Source organism: Erpetoichthys calabaricus, chromosome 5, assembly GCF_900747795.2.
Source record: "Erpetoichthys calabaricus chromosome 5, fErpCal1.3, whole genome shotgun sequence".
In the NCBI taxonomy this organism is placed as follows: Eukaryota; Metazoa; Chordata; class Cladistia; order Polypteriformes; family Polypteridae; genus Erpetoichthys; species Erpetoichthys calabaricus.
Genome location: NC_041398.2, coordinates 222442272 through 222463029, shown reverse-complemented (window position 1 = coordinate 222463029; position 20758 = coordinate 222442272). Strand labels below are relative to the sequence as shown.

Below are 20758 nucleotides of genomic sequence, written 5' to 3'. Positions count from 1 at the left end.
ATGGACTTGGATTATTGCCCATATAAAAATTAGTTGAGGACAGAACCTAACACAGAGAGCTGTTATATCAGTGAATGAATTATTTAAAAACTCAAAAATGTAGACAATGTTCTCAAAGCCTGTTTATGCCTATTATGGTATGTTATTAAAATACATGGTGGTATATCTACAAACTGTACAATGGAAATTTCTCAACATACTGCTGTAGAGAAATTATCCAGGTGTTGAACAGGGATACCTGTATGTATGCATTACATACAGTATATTGTGTAGAGTATGTAAACTGAATTGACTGCATATGTTTACTCTTCTGTGATAATTTTCTAATATAAACCTGACTTGTGTTTACAGTATTTTACATGTGTGCAATAATTGGTCAAATCATGTCATCCTTCTTCTAGGGAATGGCATTCTCTTTGAAAGAGAGGCAGCTGCTTGGCCTACAGGGGCTTCTTCCTCCCAAAATAGAGTCCCAGGACATTCAGACTATGCGCTTCAAAAGGAATTTAGAAAAAATGGACGATCCTTTAGAAAAGTAAGGTTTTTCTGGTTTATGTTTAATAATGTAAGCAGAATTTCCTTTTTTCCGTAATTATTTTAGTTTCTGACATCTGAGACAAATTGCACAGTAAGACATTTTTCCTTGTACATCTTATATGGTATAAAATTCAATTTCTGTCTGTCTGTGAAAACCACTACACCTATTTCTAAAAAACATTTCCAGTATAGTCTAACTTAGAATATATGCTAATGTTTTTAGATTTTTTAACACATGATTAACTAGAAAAAAATAAAAACAACCAACCTCAATAAAAGTTGCCATTATTAGATTAATACTAAATTAATAGTGCTACATATCCACTAGATGGCAGCAACAAGTCAATCGTGTGCCTCACTGAAATTTCATGGAGCAATGACACTTTGTTTCGAATCTACAGTATTTATTTTATATTTTACTCTTATTGTTATACAGGTAAAATTCCGTTACAACGAATATCTTTACAACAAAATTTTCATTACAACGAAGTATTTTAATGGTCCTGACAGTTTCCCCATATGACACGAGTCTATAGAAATCGTATTACTATGAAGTACATTCAGCAGATACTTTCATTACAATGAAGTGACCTTGAAATGCTTGAATGAATCATCCACAGAGCAGTTAGTTCTGTGGTCGCAGCTCAGTTGTGCACATTGATCTCCAAACAGAAACATTTCTTTGGACTTTCCTCGTACTGTTTTTTTTTTTTTTTTTTTTTTCTGCTGTTTTTGTTTTCGGTGGTTTTCAGTGATACCTTTTGCTTATTGCTTATCAACATTTGAAAAACATCCATTGGAATTTAACTCATTGTCACCCTCCTATAGAAATGGCAGACACGAAAAAACGATAACAGTTCATATTAGAAAAAAAAAAACTTTATACCGCAATCGAGAGCTGCAAAAATGTAAAGAAAAAGATGTTGCAGTGATTAGGAATTTCTCTGTCAACACTTTTAACTTTCTTGAAAGACCAAGCAAAAAAAGAAGAAAAATCTCTGGTTGCAAACGTATGCGAACAGCTGCATTTGAAGACGTCGAAAAAGCCGTTTTTATGTGGTTCAGTGATGCTCGTTCAAGAAACATTCCTATTAATGCAGCACTCATTCAAAAAAATGTGAGGTTTCTAAACTCTCTTGAGATCTCCCCCAACGGGACAACACGCCAAAGAGCATCCCAAAGTGCGATCACCACGTCTGTGGATGACTGCTAATCTGTTGCTGGGGCAACAGCAGGCTCACAGCTCTGATGCGGCTCGGCACTGAAGCAAACAGAAAAGATCTCAATGGGTGATGCAAGGAACATTGTAAATGCAGGGCACAGGATTACTTGGCCACTAACCTGGTCACAACCCTGTTTGACACTTTGTGTCTGTTTATAGGAGAGTGATAGATCACGCTACAATAAATAACCCTGCTGTTCCTGTTTCAAGCTGAATAAAGTTGGTTTTGCTAAAGTACTGAGACTCAGCCCCATGTTTTGGGGTGCAAGATGGGGACTTACAGCGCGACCACAATCTTTTAGGTTCGCTTCTGTGGCGCCTCACTGCACCACTGTGAGCCTGCTGTTGTCCTGCCCCAGCAACAGACAAACAATCTTCCACAGACGCGGCAATCGCACTTCGGGACGCACTTTAGCATGACGTTCCCGTTAGGTGGGGGGGGGATCCCAAAAGAGTTCAGAAATCTCACAATATGAAGAAGAAGAAAAGGATGATTCGGCCTCTGATTGATAACTGTGCTGCCCACAACATGCTTCCGCATTTAGATAATGTTTGCATTGAATTCCTACCACCCAATTGCACAGCAGTGCTTCAGCCATTGGGTTTGGGCATCATTCGCACTCTGAAAGTGTATTATCACAAGGAAATGCTGAGAAAAATTCTCGTCAGCATAACTTGTAGACAGGAGAAGATTAAAATTAACGCGAAAGAAGCTACTGAAATGATTGCAAACGCCTGGACGCAAGTTAAAGAAAGCACTATAGTGACAAATACAGAATCTCATTACAACGAATTTTACCTATATAAAACAATATAATTATATTTCTCTCAGTCTATTTGAGCATCACGTGAAAACCTATGCAATTATTTCTGAAAAAAAACTTTGTAGTTCGTTCCAGTATAGTCTTGAGTTTAAATATATGGGCTTTTACATTTTAGATTTTCTACCTATAAACAGGTTAGAAATCTAAAAGTTGCCATTATCACAAGACCTTTGCACCTTTTATTATTAATATCTTCAAAACACAACATGATATTAATGTGATATTTTTTCTTCAAAAGGATTACAAATTATTGCATAACAAAACAACATCATTTTCAAGTGATTATGTTGACTGCAATAACTATTGAGAATTTTAAAATATTTTAATTTGTTGAAAAAGATTTTGCCACTCAATAACTCTTGTTTGAAAAACCTATTCCCTCTTTTTTCTAAACACTTGTTTTATGACAAACATAAGGTCATATTTAATTTTTGCTTAGACCAAATAATAAGAGATCAAATAACCCATTTATGATGAGATCCGTGCTAGAGCTGGAGTAACCAAAATCTTTTGAGACCATCTATAATAATTTTAATATCATTGCTGAATTATTGAGATAATTATTACTGTTCTACAAATTTTTCATTGCTGCAAAATGAATTGTATTTATCTAAATCTTACACTTAATTTTACAGTAAATGGTTTTTACTAGCTCAGAATCACTAAATCCTTAGTGATTCTAAATTTGTATTTCTGCTGAAATTAGGATTTTTATAAGTGTCAGATGTGTTTTTTATTTTACATACATAAAGTACATTTTAGCACTCTCTTCTGTGAGAAGCCAGGTAACCGGACAGCTAGATCTTCATATATATAACAGTAATATTTTCATTTATGAACATTCCATATATATTCTATTTTCTTAAAGACTGATGACCCATCAGTTAAGCTTGTACAAAAGCAAATATCCCAAAGGAAATGTATTATTTTTCCTTCAAAAATATAAGTGGTCCATGTACAGCAAGTTAATGCTGAACATTTACCAAATTGTTCCATGGAACATTCTGTGCATCCGAGGGAATGTGACACAAATCTTACATATGCAGTGTTTGAAAATGTATTGTGGAAATTGTCTGTTTCATTTTGTAAGATGAACTGAATTAAAACAAATAACCATATGGCCCTTATTCAGCAATGCTTTCAGCCTTTTTTTATATGCCATTTCTAGTCAATCATATTTGTAAAATAACTGCCTAAACAGAAAAAAAGAAAATATAGCTAAATAAAATAACTCTCAACTGTAAGCATTTCAAAAATATTTTGCTGCATTCTTTTGTTAATTTTTTTTAGGTTTTATTTTTAATTCTAGAATTGTTTATTTTTTTTAATTAGGTATATCTATGTCATGGGGATTCAAGAGAGAAATGAGAAGCTGTTCTATCGAGTTTTACAAGAGGAGATTGAGAAACTGATGCCAATAGTCTACACACCTACTGTGGGTTTAGCTTGCTCACAGTATGGACACATCTTTAGACGACCCAAGTAAGAGATACTACAAAGAAAAAATGAAAACTTTTCAATTGCATGGTTTATTTTAATTCAGTGTAAAATATAGCATTGATCATTTTCCTTGAAAGTCCTCTGTGGTGGTACATAGCTTAGTTTTTCCTTCATTTAACAAAGAGCTGCACTTAATTAGAAATAATTTGTTTACTTTTGGAAGAGATATATAGTAACTCTGTGGACAGAAAATTGAACACAGTTTACGTTTATATTAGAGTGGCACATATAAATTGATATCTTGATAGTATACATAGTTCTGTAGGATTTTGGTGAAAAGCTGAATATGTTAACATGAAGATTTCCTTTGTCAGACTGCACAAACACAAAAACGGGTAGAATCCATTTTTGTTAGGGATTATTCAGATTCTTTAAAGGAAGAGATTAAGGACACCTGTGTGGACCAAGCTTTTATTTAATTAATCGCTCTGGGATCTGTCAGTGTAGCTGTTTAGTACACTATACAGCCAATTTTTAAAACTGGCTTTCCAAACGACAGGATTTATAACATGGGCTGGATATTCTTTGAATGAATACACCAGTCATTATCCTAACAGCTGGTTGTCAATGTAATTATTTCCCATCACACAACATGTACCACTCAAAATTTTTGTAAGCAATCTAATTTTACAACCGTCTTATTGCATGTTTGGAAGTTCTGCATTTTTAACTTTTGCAATAACAAAATATCCAAATTTTTTCAAAAGTAATAAAAAAAGCAAATAATTTGTGGTTATCCCTTTTAATGTAAAAGAAAATTAACTTTTTAATTAATATAATGTGTCTCAAAATCAGATAAAAATGTGATATTTCAATATTCCAATTACATCTGATAATACTGTTTAAAAAGGAATTTGTCAGTCATCGTCCAACCCACTATATCCTAACTACAGGGTCAGGGGGGTATGCTGGAGCCAATCTCCGCCAGCACAGGACAGGAAACAAACTCCCGGGCAGGGCGCCAACCCACACACACACCAAGCACACTTTAGGGACAATTTAGAATCACCAATGCACCTAGCCTGCATGTCTTTGGACCGTGGTAAGAAACCAGTGCACCCGGAGGAAACCCACACAGACACGGGGAGAACATGCAAACTCCACAAAGGGAGAACTCGGGAAGCGAACCTGGGTCACCTTACTGCGAAGCAGAAGCGCTACCACTGCGCCACTGTGCTGCCCCCAAATGAATTTGAAACTCAGTTAATTGATAGCTTCAACCACTAAATCCATTATGTCACCTGCCTTAATCCTCTGGTAGCAGTCTTTTAATTATTCTTAACAGTTCACTGAGTCTTGTAAACTACATACAGTATTTGCAGTAGGCAATACAACTTTTTATCACTTAGAGCATGTTGTCAGAGCCACACCATTCCTCTCCTTATCTGATTAAGAAAGTCTTATCCTACCTTCATTACTGTTTGACTGGATTATTTCAGTTCTCTTTTTAATTGTCTTTTTGCTCAAAGTATCAGCTGACAAAGACAAGATTAAAACAAAACACTGCTGAGCTGTTCTCCCTTCATCTGACACTCTCCATCCATCCATCCTCTTCCGCTTATCCGAAGTTGGGTCGCGGGGGCAGCAGCTTGAGCAGAGATACCCAGACTTCCCTCTCCCCGGCAACTTCTTCTAGCTCTTCTGGGAGAATCCCGAGGCGTTCCCAGGCCAGCCGGGAGACATAGTCCCTCCAGCGTGTCCTGGGTCTTCCCCGGGGCCTCCTCCCGGATGGACACTCTCCACTGGTTACCTATTTGAGGCTGGATTATTTTAAAAACTCTCCTGATTCATAAAGTTGTTAATTTCAGCACTGTATATTAAGACAACTTAAGATCTTCTGACACTGGATTTCACAAAATTGCAAAGACACGTTTTACAACATGTGGTGAATGCTTATTCAGTTGTTTTGGATTTTGTGGCTTCTAATTTTTAAAATTGGCTCCCTCATGAAACTCCCATTGGTGGACTCTTTCAGATCTCATTTAAAGACTTGGCCTTTTTCTCTTATTTCAAGCATCTTGGCCGTATTTTTATTACGGTACATTTTTCTGTAATAAGTGTTACTAATTGGATGGCACATTGATGTCTTGGTTAGTTCTGCTGCTGAACAGATCCAGCTTCCTGGGTTTAAATCCCACACCAGGTTGTTATCTGTGTGCAGTTTACACAATCTTCCCTTGTCTGTGTGGATTTTCTTCTGGGCATTTCGCTTTTTTGTCCACATCCCCAAAGATGTGCATGTTTGATTAACTGGCTGCTGTAAATGTGCTCTGGTGTTCAATGCAATGGTCTGGCGTCCTGTCCTTGGTTGTTTGCTGTCTTGCACCGATTGCTTCCAAGCCAGACATTCTGTAATCCTGAACTTCATTCATTTTATTTGATTATATATGTTATTATATATATTATACGTTAATGATTTTATTAATTGTAATTCAGTCAGTATTCAATTATAGATGCACTAAACATTAGTTACTGAAAGTTATTTTTAAATGGTCCTGTGATGGTTTATTTCATGAATAAAGCTAGATATATTGAGCTTTGATTGATTGATATTTAATATTAGCAAATAGAGCTTTTTTATTGAAAGTTGGTTATAATTAGCAGGAATTTTTAAAATTATTTTTCTAAGCATCAACTGATTTGTGCACTTTAGATTACTTGTTCCTTTACTCCTGCTATCAGTGTGGTCAATGTGGAGTTGCCTAGCTGGTGTAAAGAAAGTGCAAAGCTCACAATGAAGTCTTGACAGGACCTTTTTGGTCATGTTTGAATGTATGTTTTACTGTGCATTGTTCAGTTTCCATAAATGTGTAAATGAGTATCACATCTTCTTCTTCTTCTTTTGGCTGCTCCTGTTAAGGGTTTCCACAGCGGATCATCTTCTTCCATATCTTTCTGTCCTCTGCTTCTTGTTCTGTTACACCCATCACCTGCATGTCCCCTCTCACTACATCCATAAACCTTCTCTTAGGCCTTCCTCTTTTCCTCTTCCCTTGCAGCTCTATCCTTAGCATCCTTCTCCCAATATACTCAGCATCTCTCCTCTGCACATGTCCAAACCAACGCAATCTCGCCTCTCTGACTTTTGTCTCCCAGCCATCCAATTTGAGCCACACTTCTAATGTCCTCATTTCTAATCCTGTCCATCCTTGTCACACCCAATGCAAATCTTAGCATCTTTAACTCTCCCACCTCCAGCTCTGTCTCCTGCTTTCTGGTCAGCGCCACCGTCTCTGGTCTTAGTACCATCCTGTAGACCTTCCCTTTCACTCTTGCTGATACCCGTCTGTCACAAATCATTCCTGACACTCTTCTCCATCTCTCTTTCACCTCTCTTTCATAATCCCCATTACTCTGTACTGTAAATCCCAAGTATTTAAACTCCTCCACCTTTGCCAACTCTACTCCCTGTATCCACACCATTCCACTGACCTCCCTCTCATTTACACACATGTATTCTGTCTTGTTCCTCCTGACCTTCATTCCTCTCCTCTCTACAGCAGATTTCCACCTCTCCAGGGTCTCTTCAACCTGCTCCCTACTCTCGCTACCGATCACAATGTCATCAGTAAACATCATAGTCCATGAGGACTCCTGCCTAATCTCGTCTGTCAACTTGTCCATCACCATTGCAAATAAGAAAGGACTCGGAGCCGATCCCTGATGTAATCCCACTTCCATGTTGAATGCATCTGTCACTCCTCTTGCAGACCTCACCACCATCCCATTTCCCTCCTACATATCCTGTACAACTCATATACTGTATACTTCTCTGCCACTCTCAACTTCCTCTTACAATACCACAACACCTCTCAAGGAACCCTTTTTATTTTTAACCTGTATATTCACAAGATTGGTCTACCTGCATTTATAAGTTGCAGAACACTTAACTGGTATCGAAAGAATGAACGTGTTATCTGAAAGAACTCTAGCACCTCCTAAAAAACTTAACAGAATGGTCATTGCAATTCATAGCTGAAAGGTTTGCTCATGTTGTTATATTTTAAATGGCCATTTAAATTAAAATGGTTTATTTTAAACGGTGCCAACATTGTTGCCACAAGAAAGTAATTCTTGTGTAACTCAACTTGTGTGTAAGGACTGCCATTTTAGATCAAATTTTGTAGCATTGATTTATTGATTTCCTGTTTGCCACATAAGTAATCAATTTCTGTCATTATGTCATTTTGCAGGGGTGTATTCATATCCATTCATGACAGAGGTCACATTCAGTCCATTCTAGATAACTGGCCAGAAACTAACGTAAAGGTAAATGTTACAATTTAAGGGTGGGTTTGGTATGGGCTTGAGAGATGTTAAAATGGTTTTTCAGAAATGCTTAGCTTTTCACTGACAGCAGTCTCTGATGGAAATATATTTTTCTTTCTTCTTCTAATTGGTATGGAATGTAATGCAAGTGCATATAGACACAAAAGTATTTTCAACATTTTGTAGGTGAAATATTTGATATTTTCATCCTGGGCTTACTGCTGCCCTTTCACAGTTTGGAAAATGTTAATTCAGTTCTGTGTTTAGCGCACCCCACTGAGAGGTGAGCTTGAAACCCTTCTGTTGTGTGGGCATTAATGGTGTCTTTGACTTGCAGCCAAGTATACTTATTTTGAAGGGAATAAAAGGCATCAAAATAAAATTGAATAAATCTCGGTTACAGGAAGCTGAATGCTTAAACTATACTGGAAGTGTAACCTTTCTGTATTGATTTCTAGCACGGATAATGTCTTTGTTGTTTATCTGTCCTTTTTTCTCTTGAAAGGTGGCAAAAGCAGTTTTAGTTTTTATTGAGCTGTCATGCTAATTATTTCTAGCATTCATAAAATAAGAAGTCCCATTATTTAAAATTAAAGTAAACTGCTAATATCGTGACATGCCATTTTTTCATCTTCTCTGTTTGAGACACAGGATTGCTTTCAGCTCTGTCCCAAATAACACTTAAGTTTTGAAAACTTCATACGAAGAGCGAGTGACAATGCTGTATATGCACTCTTACAGGCAGTGGTAGTTACTGATGGAGAGCGAATCTTAGGATTGGGAGATTTGGGGGTCTATGGAATGGGCATTCCAGTCGGCAAACTCTGCCTTTACACAGCGTGTGCTGGCATCCGACCTGAAACGTGTCTTCCTGTGTGCATTGATGTTGGAACAGACAATCCAGTAAGTACAGTTTATTTCTTTTTTTTAATTAATGTATTTATTTGAAATTTTTTCCCTGGTTTGCCCTTAGTGAGATTTACTAAATGGACAGTTTTGATGCCTTCTGAATTATACTTAGGTGCCTAGAGATTTCCTGGTAGCTTATTAAATGTGAACTGAATGTTTTGCCAGAAACTCAGTTAATGGTTGTCTGCTTTGTCCAACACCTGACTAAATATGGATTTAAGTGAATTAAAATAAAGCATATTTCATTGTACATTTTACACAAACAAAAAATAAGATTTTTGTTTTGAAGTCACTCTTAAGTCTTTCCGAACTTACCGTCCTCCTGTTCATTTTCTGTAATCACAGCCGGGTTGTGGGGCAGCTGCAAACTATCCCAGCCATTATCCAGCGCAAGGCGAGAACAACATCTGGACGGGGTACGAGTCCATCACATGGCAAACACTAATGCGCACACAAACACACACACACACACACACGTATTCATGGGGACCAACTTAGCAACAGCAACTCGCCAAACCTGAATGTGTTTGGACTGTGAGAAGAAAGCGGAGCTCCCGTAGGAGACCCACATGAACAAAGGGAGAACATGCAAAGTCCACGCAGGTAGCACCTGGGACAAGAACACTGGTATCCTTAACATTTGGTTAAACTTTTTTTTTTTTTGCTTGTCCAAAAAGGCTATTTGACTCGATTGTAAATTTTCAATAATGGCTAAATGTGTGAGATCTTTTTCTATCATTTTTTTAATTGCAGATTTATCTTTTTTCCCTCTTTTTAAGACACTGCTAAAGGATCCTTTCTATATGGGTCTTTATCAGAAACGTGATCGCTCCCAAATGTATGATGATCTCATTGATGAATTCATGGAAGCTGTAACAAACAAGTAAGAATACTTCCCTTTATTCCAGTAATTCCTGTACTATACAGTCATGTGAAAAATAAAGTAAACTCTCTTACAGTTCTATGGTTTTACTTATCAGGACATAATAAAAACATCTGCTCCTTACAACTTTCTGAAATTATTTAAATCTAACCTCAAGTGTGAAACAGCACACAACAGATTGCACTGTGTCATTATTTAATTAACAAAAATGAAGCCAAAATGGAGAAGCCATGTGTGAAAAACTAAACACATCCCATGATTCCATAGCTTGTTGAGCCACCTAGTAGCAATAACTTGAAGTAATCGTTTTGTGTTTGACTTTATCAGTCTTTCACATTGTTGTGGAGGAATCTTGGCCAACTCTTCTTTACAATGTTGCTTCAGTTCATTGAGGTTTGTGGGCATTCGTTTATACACCAGTCCTGCCACAGCGTTTCAGTCGGGTTGAGGTATGGACCTTGACTGGGCCATTGCAGCATCTTTACTCTTTTCTTTTTCAGCCATTCTGTTGGAGATTTGCTGGTGTGCTTGGGATCATTGTCCTGTTGCATGACCCAAGCTTTAGCTGTCAGACAGATGGCCTCACATTTGACCCTAGAATACTTTAGTATACAGAGGAATTCATGGTTAACTCAATGGGCAAGTCATCACCCCTCTACCACAGTGCTTGACAGTTGGTATGAGGTGTTTGTGCTGATATGCTGTGTTTGGTTTTCACCAAACGTGGAGCTGTGCATCCAGACATCTGCACTTTGGTCTCTTCTGGCCAGAGGACATTGTTCCAGAGGTTTTGTGGTTTGTTCAGGTGCAACTTTGCAAACCTAAGCCATGTTGCCATGTTCTTTTTAGAGAGAAGAGCCTTTTTCCTGGCAGCCCTTCCAAACAAGCCATACTTGTTCAGTCTTTTTCTAATTGTACTGCCTTGAACGTTAACATTTAACATGCTAACCGAGGCCTGTAGAATCTTGTTTGGAAATGTCCTTATGACCCTTCCCTGATTGATGGACAGCAACAATTGCTTCTCTGAGATCATTGCTGATGTCTTTCCTCCTTGGGATTGTGTTAAAAAAAACACCTGAATGCTCCAAACCAGCAAACTGCCAAAACATCTGCTTTTACAGAGGTGGTCACAGTTGCTGATGATCAATTAACCAACTGCATTTGTTGCTACTTACTTATAAACAGTAAGGGTGTACTTAATTTTTCACACACTGCTTCTGCATTTTTGGCTTAGTTTTTGTAAAAATAAATAATGACACAATATAACATGTCATGTATTGTTGTTCATCTGAGGTTGTATTTGCCTAATTGTAAGACCTAAGGACCAGATGATTTTTTATTATGTCCTGCTATGTAACATTGAAAGAGGGTGTACTTTCTTTTTCACATGATTGTATCTATTAGACCCTAATAAACTTTCCATAAACTTTTTTGTTTCATTGTTAACATAAAGCCTAGTATTACTGATGAAATAAAAATTCCTGGAGTCTGTGTCTCCTTGATTCTTGTAAAATCTGTACCATTCCATGCTGTCATGAGTAGTCAGGGAACTTGTTTTTGAAATACATGAGCTACTCTGGCATCTGATTGCTATTTAAAGTAAAGCTGACTGATGACCGTGTCTCTCTTTTAGAAAAGATGAAAAGAATTCTCCTGGAACTCTGGTTCTTGGTATTAGCATGCAGATACTTGCCAGGGCAGCACAAGAAACCTGGACATTCCAGTTTAATCTGCCCAGTGTGATGGTTTTAGCATAGGTCGTCAAGAGTAAAGACAGAGGTCAGTTTCAGTCTTGACACGGGTCTCTCTGTCAGATCCTTTGAAGCAGTGCCAGTGTTTGTGGTGCAACTCATCTAGGGGCACCAGAAAGCTCTTTTGTTATGAATGGTGCCTAGCTGCATAGTATAGATCAGCCCCAGTAGGGTTGCAGGGACAGCAAGCACCACTAGGTGGCATTGTGACCTGTGGTTCCTTCACTGAAGACAAATTAGCCCATGGTCCAGAAGTGATTTAGATAGAACTAGTAGTGACCCCAGAGGTTCTTAAATTTTGATTTTTAAAAGCAACTTCTTGGCCATAAGCTGATACATTCGGGGTCAGGAAGAGTGCTGGACAAGGATTCAATGGACAACCGGATTTGAAGCCAGAAAGAGTGCAGAGTAGGTCCTGGTGGTTAAAAGAAAGTGTGTTGGTATTGTTTGCGGTTGGTAAACACATTAGCCACCCCTTCTAACAGAGACAAATTCCAAACCTATTTTTAAAAGCTATGAGGCCAGTAGGTTTGTTAACTCCTTTCTTTTGATATTTTGACTCACCCCTATTTAAACTGCTTTTATCTGCTTTAGCCACATTTAGTAAATATAAGATATAAAAGCTGTTTGGCAGCTGTAAGCACTCAAATCCATGAATCCAAAAAAAGGAAAAGTTCCTGTCTGGTCAGATTAGCTGTACATCTCCAAATATCTTGTGCTGTAATGTGTCTCTTAATCCACAGGTATGGTCAGAACACCCTGATTCAGTTTGAAGACTTTGGAAATCATAATGCATTTCGTTTCCTGAGAAAGTACAGGGAAAAATACTGTACTTTCAATGATGATATTCAGGGTACGTAGATGGGAATTTTGACCTTTTTTGGAATAAAACTACCATTTTGGTACAACCTGTCTCCTCCTGGAGAAAATTATCTGCATTTTACTGATAGTTCTCCCACTTGTGCTTTATGCATAGGAACGGCTTCTGTGGCTTTGGCAGGACTGCTGGCAGCACAAAAAGCAGTTGGAAAACCTATTACCGAACACAGGGTTCTCTTCCTCGGTGCAGGGGAGGTGAGGCCTTTTTTGGAAAAATGCAAAGCCAGTTTGATCAGGGAAGGAAAAATGTTGTTAGATGCACTCTGTAATGCAGAGTGCATCCCTTTTTATTTCAGTTTAATTTTGTAGTTTAGAAAAAAATTTTCAAAATAATCTGGGTAAATTTCTCGAATATCAAAACAGTTGATAATGACAGAACTACTATTATTAAAAGTCTGGGTAACCTAGCTGCAACATGACTTGGAAAAATATATGGAAATGTGCATAGCTATTCATTTAATATAAATAATTCTTAATCAGTCAAGAGTGGGTGGTGGTTAATTCCAGGCAGAAAACCTAATGTCTTTTCCGTTAAAATCCCAGATAAACAAAATTATCTTACTGTTAAGCACATAAAACCATAAAAGGGACAGATTGTCAATGTTGAGGATACAAGTTCTAAATACTATAATGGGAGTGTTAAAGAGTGTGGAAGAACAGAATGCTTGGAATTTCATTAGGGCAAGTGACGCCGTTAAGTTGTTTATTTACTACCATATGATGCCAATTTGCACAATTTGGCTGTCTAGGAAGGGCAAAAACGGAATTCAGTTAGTGGTGATATACATGTAAAGAAGCTGTCAGGAAAGGTTCCTGTTGCCTAAGCTGGGGTCACCAACTGTGGTCCTGGAGGGCCGCAGTGGCTGCAGGTTTTCCTTCTAACTCTTTTCTTAATAAGTGACCTGTTTTTTCTGCTAATTAACTTCTTTTAAACAATTTTTAATTGACTTGTTCTTGAAGACTCAGACCCCTTAATTGTTTCTTTTTCCTTAATTAGCAGCCAAACAATAATGAGATACAAAATGAACCAAAACAACTGGTGTCCATCATACAATATCTGAAAATAAAGAAAGAAGGTCTCAGGAATGTTGATCTGCTCAGGTCACCAAAACATTTGAACAGTGCTGTTAGAAAAGAGAAAATCAACAATTTCGGAAATGTCTGCTGTTGCACCACAAGAGCAGCAACAAGCCATGGAATTAAAGAACGGGTTTAATTAACAACAAGATTTGGGCACCTCATTAAGCAGCTCGTTGGAGTGAAATAGGTTGGAGTTTGAGGCCCTGACGTAGTTGATTTTCTATTGGCTCACTCATTTCACATTTCATTTCTTTTTGGGTGCCATTTAAGGAAAGAAATGCTTAAATTATAAAGTAACAATGCTAACTGTAACGCCGCTGTGTTATGGCTAAATCTTTTAATGAGAAAGTAAATAGTATCAAATGGTTATGACTTCCATATTTTATAAGTGCATTTTAGTAATAGACAAGTGAGTTGACAAATAATAAATATTTTTCCTTTAACAAGGACTCCCCTTTCCACCTGCCCCAACTATTTTGATATCCATGGTACCTGAAATCTCTTTTACAAATTATTTTCTTATGGTCCAAGAAAGTATTTTAAGTTCACTATGCTTTCATTTTATACAGTTTCGTTGAACTGTTTTGAGCATGTTTGGTAGACAGAAATATAGATAGAAGTTTTTTTGTCCCCGGGGGAAATTTGTTTTTTATGGAAGCTCTTTACCTAAATAAATAGATACATAAATAGATAAGTAATACATAAATAAATGTACATGCACAATTTGGTCTGAAAAGACACTGGAGTGACTATAAAGCAAGAATATTCAAAACAAAGAAATGTTCTGACTTGGCTGTCACAGTCACAGTGAGGCATTACGCAGACATATTGTTGTTGGTATTAAGGAGCCCCAGTCGTGTTTCTTGACACACTTCTGCTAAATAATTAGTTGGCTGAAAGTCCTCAACGTTAGTGCGTCAAACAGAGGATGTGCAGCATTGTTCATAATGGCACTCAGTTTTTTAATTCTCTCCTTCGCTGCTACCTCCAGTGGGTTCAGAGTGCCCCCCATAACTGAGCCTGCCCTTTTAATTAGCTTGTTGAATCGGAGAGCCTCTCTTGAGGTGATGTTAACCAGCCCAGAACACCACAGTGTTGAAAATTGCTTTGGCTATTACTGAGTTATAGAAGATGTGAAAGATGTCACTTCCCTCATTAAAAGAATGCAGTCTCCTAAGGAAAAGGAGAATGCTTTTTATGTTGTTCCTCCTTGTTCTGAGACCAGTACAACCTGTCATTAACTCTCTTGGGGTGGGTGTCGGCTTATGTCCACACATAGGGTTGAGGCAAATGTCGACATTAATCCGATTTAGCTGTTTGAAGATAGCTGCTTGAAGACTGCCGCCAACCAGTTGTGTAAAGATGGCCGATCAAAGATGGCTGCCGCCAGCTGAGTAAAGACAGCAGATAAAAAGCGGCCGCCACTGTCGGCCTTCACCCGGCTGCCAGCTCCCATAGTGGTCACATTATGCAGCAACAGATGCCTGAAACAGCGCCGCCAGTGTAATGCAGCAATGCACGACATTGGCTGCTTCTAACATTACCAAACCTTGCAGGACTACTTGAGGCAGTAAAAAAAAAAAAAAAAGTCAAAAAGTGCTGCTAGTGTATCTGATGCGAATTTCCCCAACCTGCAGATGAACTTGATGTTGGCACATTATTCAAACTGTGACATTGCGCCGAATGACTATGCACACGTGTAACTCAAACGGTAATTAAACCAATACTAAACACCGAAACTGATCCAGACCTGTTGTAACTGCTCTACAGACGTTATGTCCTCCCCTCCACAACAATGTGTGTGTGATCTGATCTCTCTCACTCTCCCGCTATATCACAATTCTGGGAACTTTTTGACTGCCCCTTGTATGCTGTGTAATATGTATTTAAATTCACTTGGTGTAGAGGCTCATGGAACATAAAAAACCTTTACTTTGTGTGCTTTTCAGAAAACTGAGTTTTTTTTGTAAAAATATTCAGCTTTGGACCAAAACGAAAAAAAAAAAAAAAATTAGCCCTGAAAGAGTTAATGTGGACTCCCTAGTACTTGTCAGAGTACTTGCCACCTCTACATCCACTCCTTGAATAGTGACCTGACACAGTCAATAACCAGTTCTTTGGGTTTGATGATGTTAAGATATAGACAATTCAGTTTTCACCAAGAAACAAACTTTTCCACCTGACTGCTATATTCTGTCTCATCCCCTTTATCAGTGCACCCCCATAAGTGCAGAATCACCTGAGTCTGCGAAAGAAGTAGCTTTCTCAGTGGTATGCTGGATTGTAATCCTTCTTTTTCCTGAAACAAATTTGACATTACAGTACAACATAAATAAGGTGTACTAATGAAAATTTGCAAACTTGCTGTGGCTAAAGTTATATGGTCACTCTTCATAGAGTGGCTTTCAAAACAGTTTTAAAATAATCTGAGATGAGAAGGGTCAAGGCTGTGTATCAAGTCACTGCATGAAGGTAATTTCTCACTGAAAGTCAGGTGAGTTGTTAAATGTTTTAAAATAAGACCAATGAGAGTCACATTTCTTAAATGTATAACTCTCAGGTAAAAATAATTTTGGTGTCATTTTAATTACAATATTATTTTAATCAGTGAGTCAACTTTACAGTTTTTTTAATTCTGCAGAAAATCTTTTACTGTGTTTTGCTTATTTTCATTATAAAAAGGCGGCCCTTGGAATAGCAAACCTCATTGTTATGTCCATGATGGAGAATGGAATTTCTCAGATGGAGGCAAGGAAGAAAATCTGGATGTTTGACAAATTTGGTTTATTGGTTGAGGTAAGAAGGCCAATTATCAGTGAGCTTTGACATGTATAAAATTAAATTAACAGATGCTCATTTTCAGAATTGATGCCACTATCATTCTTAACAGTTTCTATTATTTAATCAGCACTGCGGCATGGTTTCCATTTTGAGGGGTGGAGTAGTCAGTCATCCCAATATAATGGTGTGTATCCAATGATTTTTCATTTATATTCCATAATTCTGAAGAATTAGAAGAAGAAGAATTCCATAATTCTGAAGCATAATAAAAAGTATTCAATAATAATAATTTTTGGGTCCCATTACTGCTCTGGGTTGGCTTTATAATGAGATCTTGCACTGGTACTAAGAAATATACAATAAATCATTAATGGAGTATTTCAGCAGTTAAGGTTTGTATATCTTAAGTAATCATTAATTGATACACTCTGTGTACAAAGTCTGAGCCACCTTGCACTTTTTTCCATACTTCATTTTTATATGTGAAAGAAATCTCAGCTTTGCTCTAATCCTTTCTTCCAGCTGAACAAGGAGGATGACCACCTCCTGTCAAACCCTGTGCAGTCCACCTGACTACTGGGAATTGAAGTCCTCTCTGTAACTCTGCTATAGATTCATTTCAATAACAGATTGGTTGTCATATGGACAGAACATCCATACATTTAACTGCCATTGCTCCATGGTCACCCTGTTGCTGCTTTATGTGAACATCATTTGGCTCCAATTATTGAACATTAAACATTTCACCAAGCATTCCCTTCTCAAATGGATATTGAGATTTTTATGTCACATGATCATTTTATGTAGCTACACCCACTCGATTAGACAAGTGTGGTCTACACTCCGCTCACCTAATGTTTTTTCTTCAGTAGGAGACGTGAAAACTATCCCCACAGGGGGCTTTAGGAGATGCCCATGCAGCACAGACAGATAACCTAGTATAACTTCTTACTGTATCAGTAATACATAAATTTGGATTCTGTTTTTGAAACAATCTAACAAACACATCATTAGACATAGTTAAAAATAATCACTTTGTGATTTTTTGATGAAAAAATAATTACTCACTTGAAAGTAACTTTGTGATTCTTATTTTTGTATATAAAACTATTTGGGGCAGCACCCTAAGGCCCATAGTGAACCAAACTACTGTTTTTTACACCAGTGCAGTCATGTGTTCGCATATAGTAAAACCGGAAATGATGTTTCTGTATATTCAAGTAGTTTCAGGTTTGAGGTGAAAAGTGAAATGATGGAAATCTAAAGAATGCAAACATTGAGTTTTATATTATTGTACATGTTGTGATAAGGCGCTATATTGGAGCCGACCCGACACAGACTGACACCAGAGGCATGGGCAAAATAGCCAAAAAGTTTTATATTTTCTTCAGCCATGGGACACGTCTTCCCTGTGTCCCACTGGCCCTAACACAGTTCCAAAAACACACAAAAGTAGATCACACCCTTCTCTTCCTCCACTCCTCCCAGGGCACCTTCGTCCTCTTCCTCCCGACTCTGGCGCCCTGAGTAGTGGCTGCCGGCTCCCTTTATACTCCACACAGAAGTGCTTCAGGTGGTAATTAACCTCAATTAGACTGCACTTCCGGATGTGGCTGTGTTGCCACCCATACAGGCTCAGGAAGCCTTGCTGCTCCCCCTGGCGGTGGCCATGGAGCCCAACCAGGTTGAGCTCCGGTGTTGCATGTTACTGGCCCAGATGCAACACAGGGGGGCTGCCACCAAGTGTTCCGGGGGACATAGCATCCATCCCATGGTTGCTCCCCCGGATCCAGTGTTGAAGGGGCGTCCCGGCCGTCCACCACAATGTATATGCTTTAACATATCAGAATACCACTTTCATACCCATGTCAGTTAAGCACAAGTATTGTGAACATAGCACTAAAGCACTTTTGCAGAGCAAACAATTTTGAATAAAATAAATAAATACCATTTTGGTGCATTTGGCACTCTGCAGTGACCAGGTGTTCATATAAAAGAACTATAAGTGATGAGAAAAACATGATAAGACCTGTTAAGAAAATGTCTGTAGTTGACTTTACTGCCAACATTAGACCTATAAAACACACCGTCCAAGATGTAAATTCATAAGTAGCACCCAAACTAGAAAGCCCTTATTAGAATATGAGTATGGAGGTAAACATAAGGTACTGCTTTAACATAATGACATTCTGTGCAATTGGCTTAGTCATATGGGTGACTCTTCTTGTTTAATTGTATTATTAGCCAGAATGGAAGAATAACCTACTTAAGTGTACAGAAACCTTCTGACTATCTGTATACAAGTAAATGTCTCTACTTTCTGGTCATAGCCTCCTTATGCAGCAGACTCACTTTTTCAGAAAAAAAATGTGCACTTGTATGAAGGGGGTTATATAAAAATACATAAATACACTATATAGCACAACAAATTAAACAATACACTTGACAGCTGCGTACAATTAATAGTAAAGGAAATATTGATAATGTGTTATAAATGATAAATAAAAAAGATAACTAACGAAGCACCAACAGTGTGTTTTATTCCTTGAAAAATGTAAGGAATGATTTGACTATAATGCTGTTTATATGGTCCAATTCTTACATCTATCCATTTTGTGAACCCTCTACAGGACCTGAAGCCTATCCTGGCAGCACTGCAAGCAAATCAAAAAGTAACGATAGACAAACTACTAGTTCATCATAAGGCACACTCACATGCACACCCCTGCTTGACCATCCATCCATTTTAATAATAAACGGCTAATTTAGAATGGTCGAACAACGTCTTTAAGATGGGGATGGTCAAAGGAGTGTGTAATTTTGAAAATAGCAAGCTCGCAGTTATATAAGTGAAGTTGTAGAACAGAAAATAACGATAAGTAGAAGAGTGCAGTTGCAGTATACTCTTCCCATAAGGATAATGTGTGAAGTATTTATGTTGCTTTACTAGTAGAGCAGAATGACACAAAGAGAGAGGCTTAAAATATCTACAGTGACTTAGAAATACTACATTGACACATTTGATTACTTTTTAAATGTAAGTGAAAGAGTATTTAAGTCAGATGGAGTCACCTGCCATTGTTGGGAAGACAAATTATTGCTACAGCTTAACAAAAATATGTATGTTAAATATTTGCTGTCCATTAGGTTTGGTGAATGGCCAAATAATGTTTTGGTTCCTGCCTTTCACAACAATTTCATAAATGTGTCATTAAGTGTTTCACTTAGTGTGATACACATCACTGCAGATGTGTAGTCATTTGAGATTTCTGTATAAAACCAAATACAAAAGTAATATTTTATTTTAAATGGCAGTAATAAAGCACCTTCCTTTTCCTACTTATTTCCCCAAGTGCAAGAAACAGTATGTGAGGAAGTGCTACTAGGATATGGGCTGATACAGCACTCTGTTTTACAGAGCATGATGTCATCTTGCGTCCCCATTTGTCTACATAACAGATGGAAACTATCAGTATTTTCTTAACCTACTTATCTAGTACAGAGGAATGGGAAGTAAGAGCAGCAACTAGCACCATGCAGAATGTTTTCCTTGAAAACATGTTGAAACGGGAATGCCAAGATGCTTGTCATAAATTATATTGTTTTCAGCTTTTTCCTATACCTTTTTTAAACATTCCCATATCATTGTTTTCTTTTTAGTCGGACACTTAAAACATACACTATTTTGGTTTATTTTTTATTTCTTAAAAAACTACCCTTTGTGTCTATAACCAGAAACATAGGCAGCCTAATGCTGGCTGTCAACAACAGTGAACTGGAAAATCTGGTAGGAAAGTGGTTACGTGCTTGACTCTATCTTTCTTAACTTTTGCTTCACCTATCAGTACAGACTGTATGTTTTTAAGGTATCAGCTTATATTAGTATTACATCCTACTTGTTAAAAAAATTACTTTATTTTTGCTTCCTCTAGGGTAGAAGTGAAGGTATTGATGTTAACCAAGAAGCTTTTGCCCATGAAAGTCCAGGTCAGAATGCAAAGACCTTTCTAGATGCAGTGAAAATGCTGAGGCCTACTGCCATTATTGGTAAGATTTATGACTACGAGAAAGTGCAGGAACTGCTTCTTTTTTTTCTTTTTTTGCCAAACATCTTATTTAACTT

General features: G+C 37.6%; 1 protein-coding gene across 1 annotated transcript in view; it reads left to right on the top strand.

The window, feature by feature from the left end:
- The window catches only part of me2 (malic enzyme 2, NAD(+)-dependent, mitochondrial), a 58167-nt gene that overhangs the window by 21425 nt on the left and 15984 nt on the right, over positions 1–20758 (top strand). The window contains exons 3-11 of the mRNA XM_028802577.2: positions 402–535; positions 3916–4065; positions 8277–8352; positions 9094–9255; positions 10041–10144; positions 12639–12748; positions 12872–12969; positions 16537–16650; positions 20568–20682. Coding sequence (XP_028658410.1) covers positions 402–535; positions 3916–4065; positions 8277–8352; positions 9094–9255; positions 10041–10144; positions 12639–12748; positions 12872–12969; positions 16537–16650; positions 20568–20682 — 1063 coding nt within the window. The remainder of the gene's footprint in view (positions 1–401; positions 536–3915; positions 4066–8276; positions 8353–9093; positions 9256–10040; positions 10145–12638; positions 12749–12871; positions 12970–16536; positions 16651–20567; positions 20683–20758) is intronic.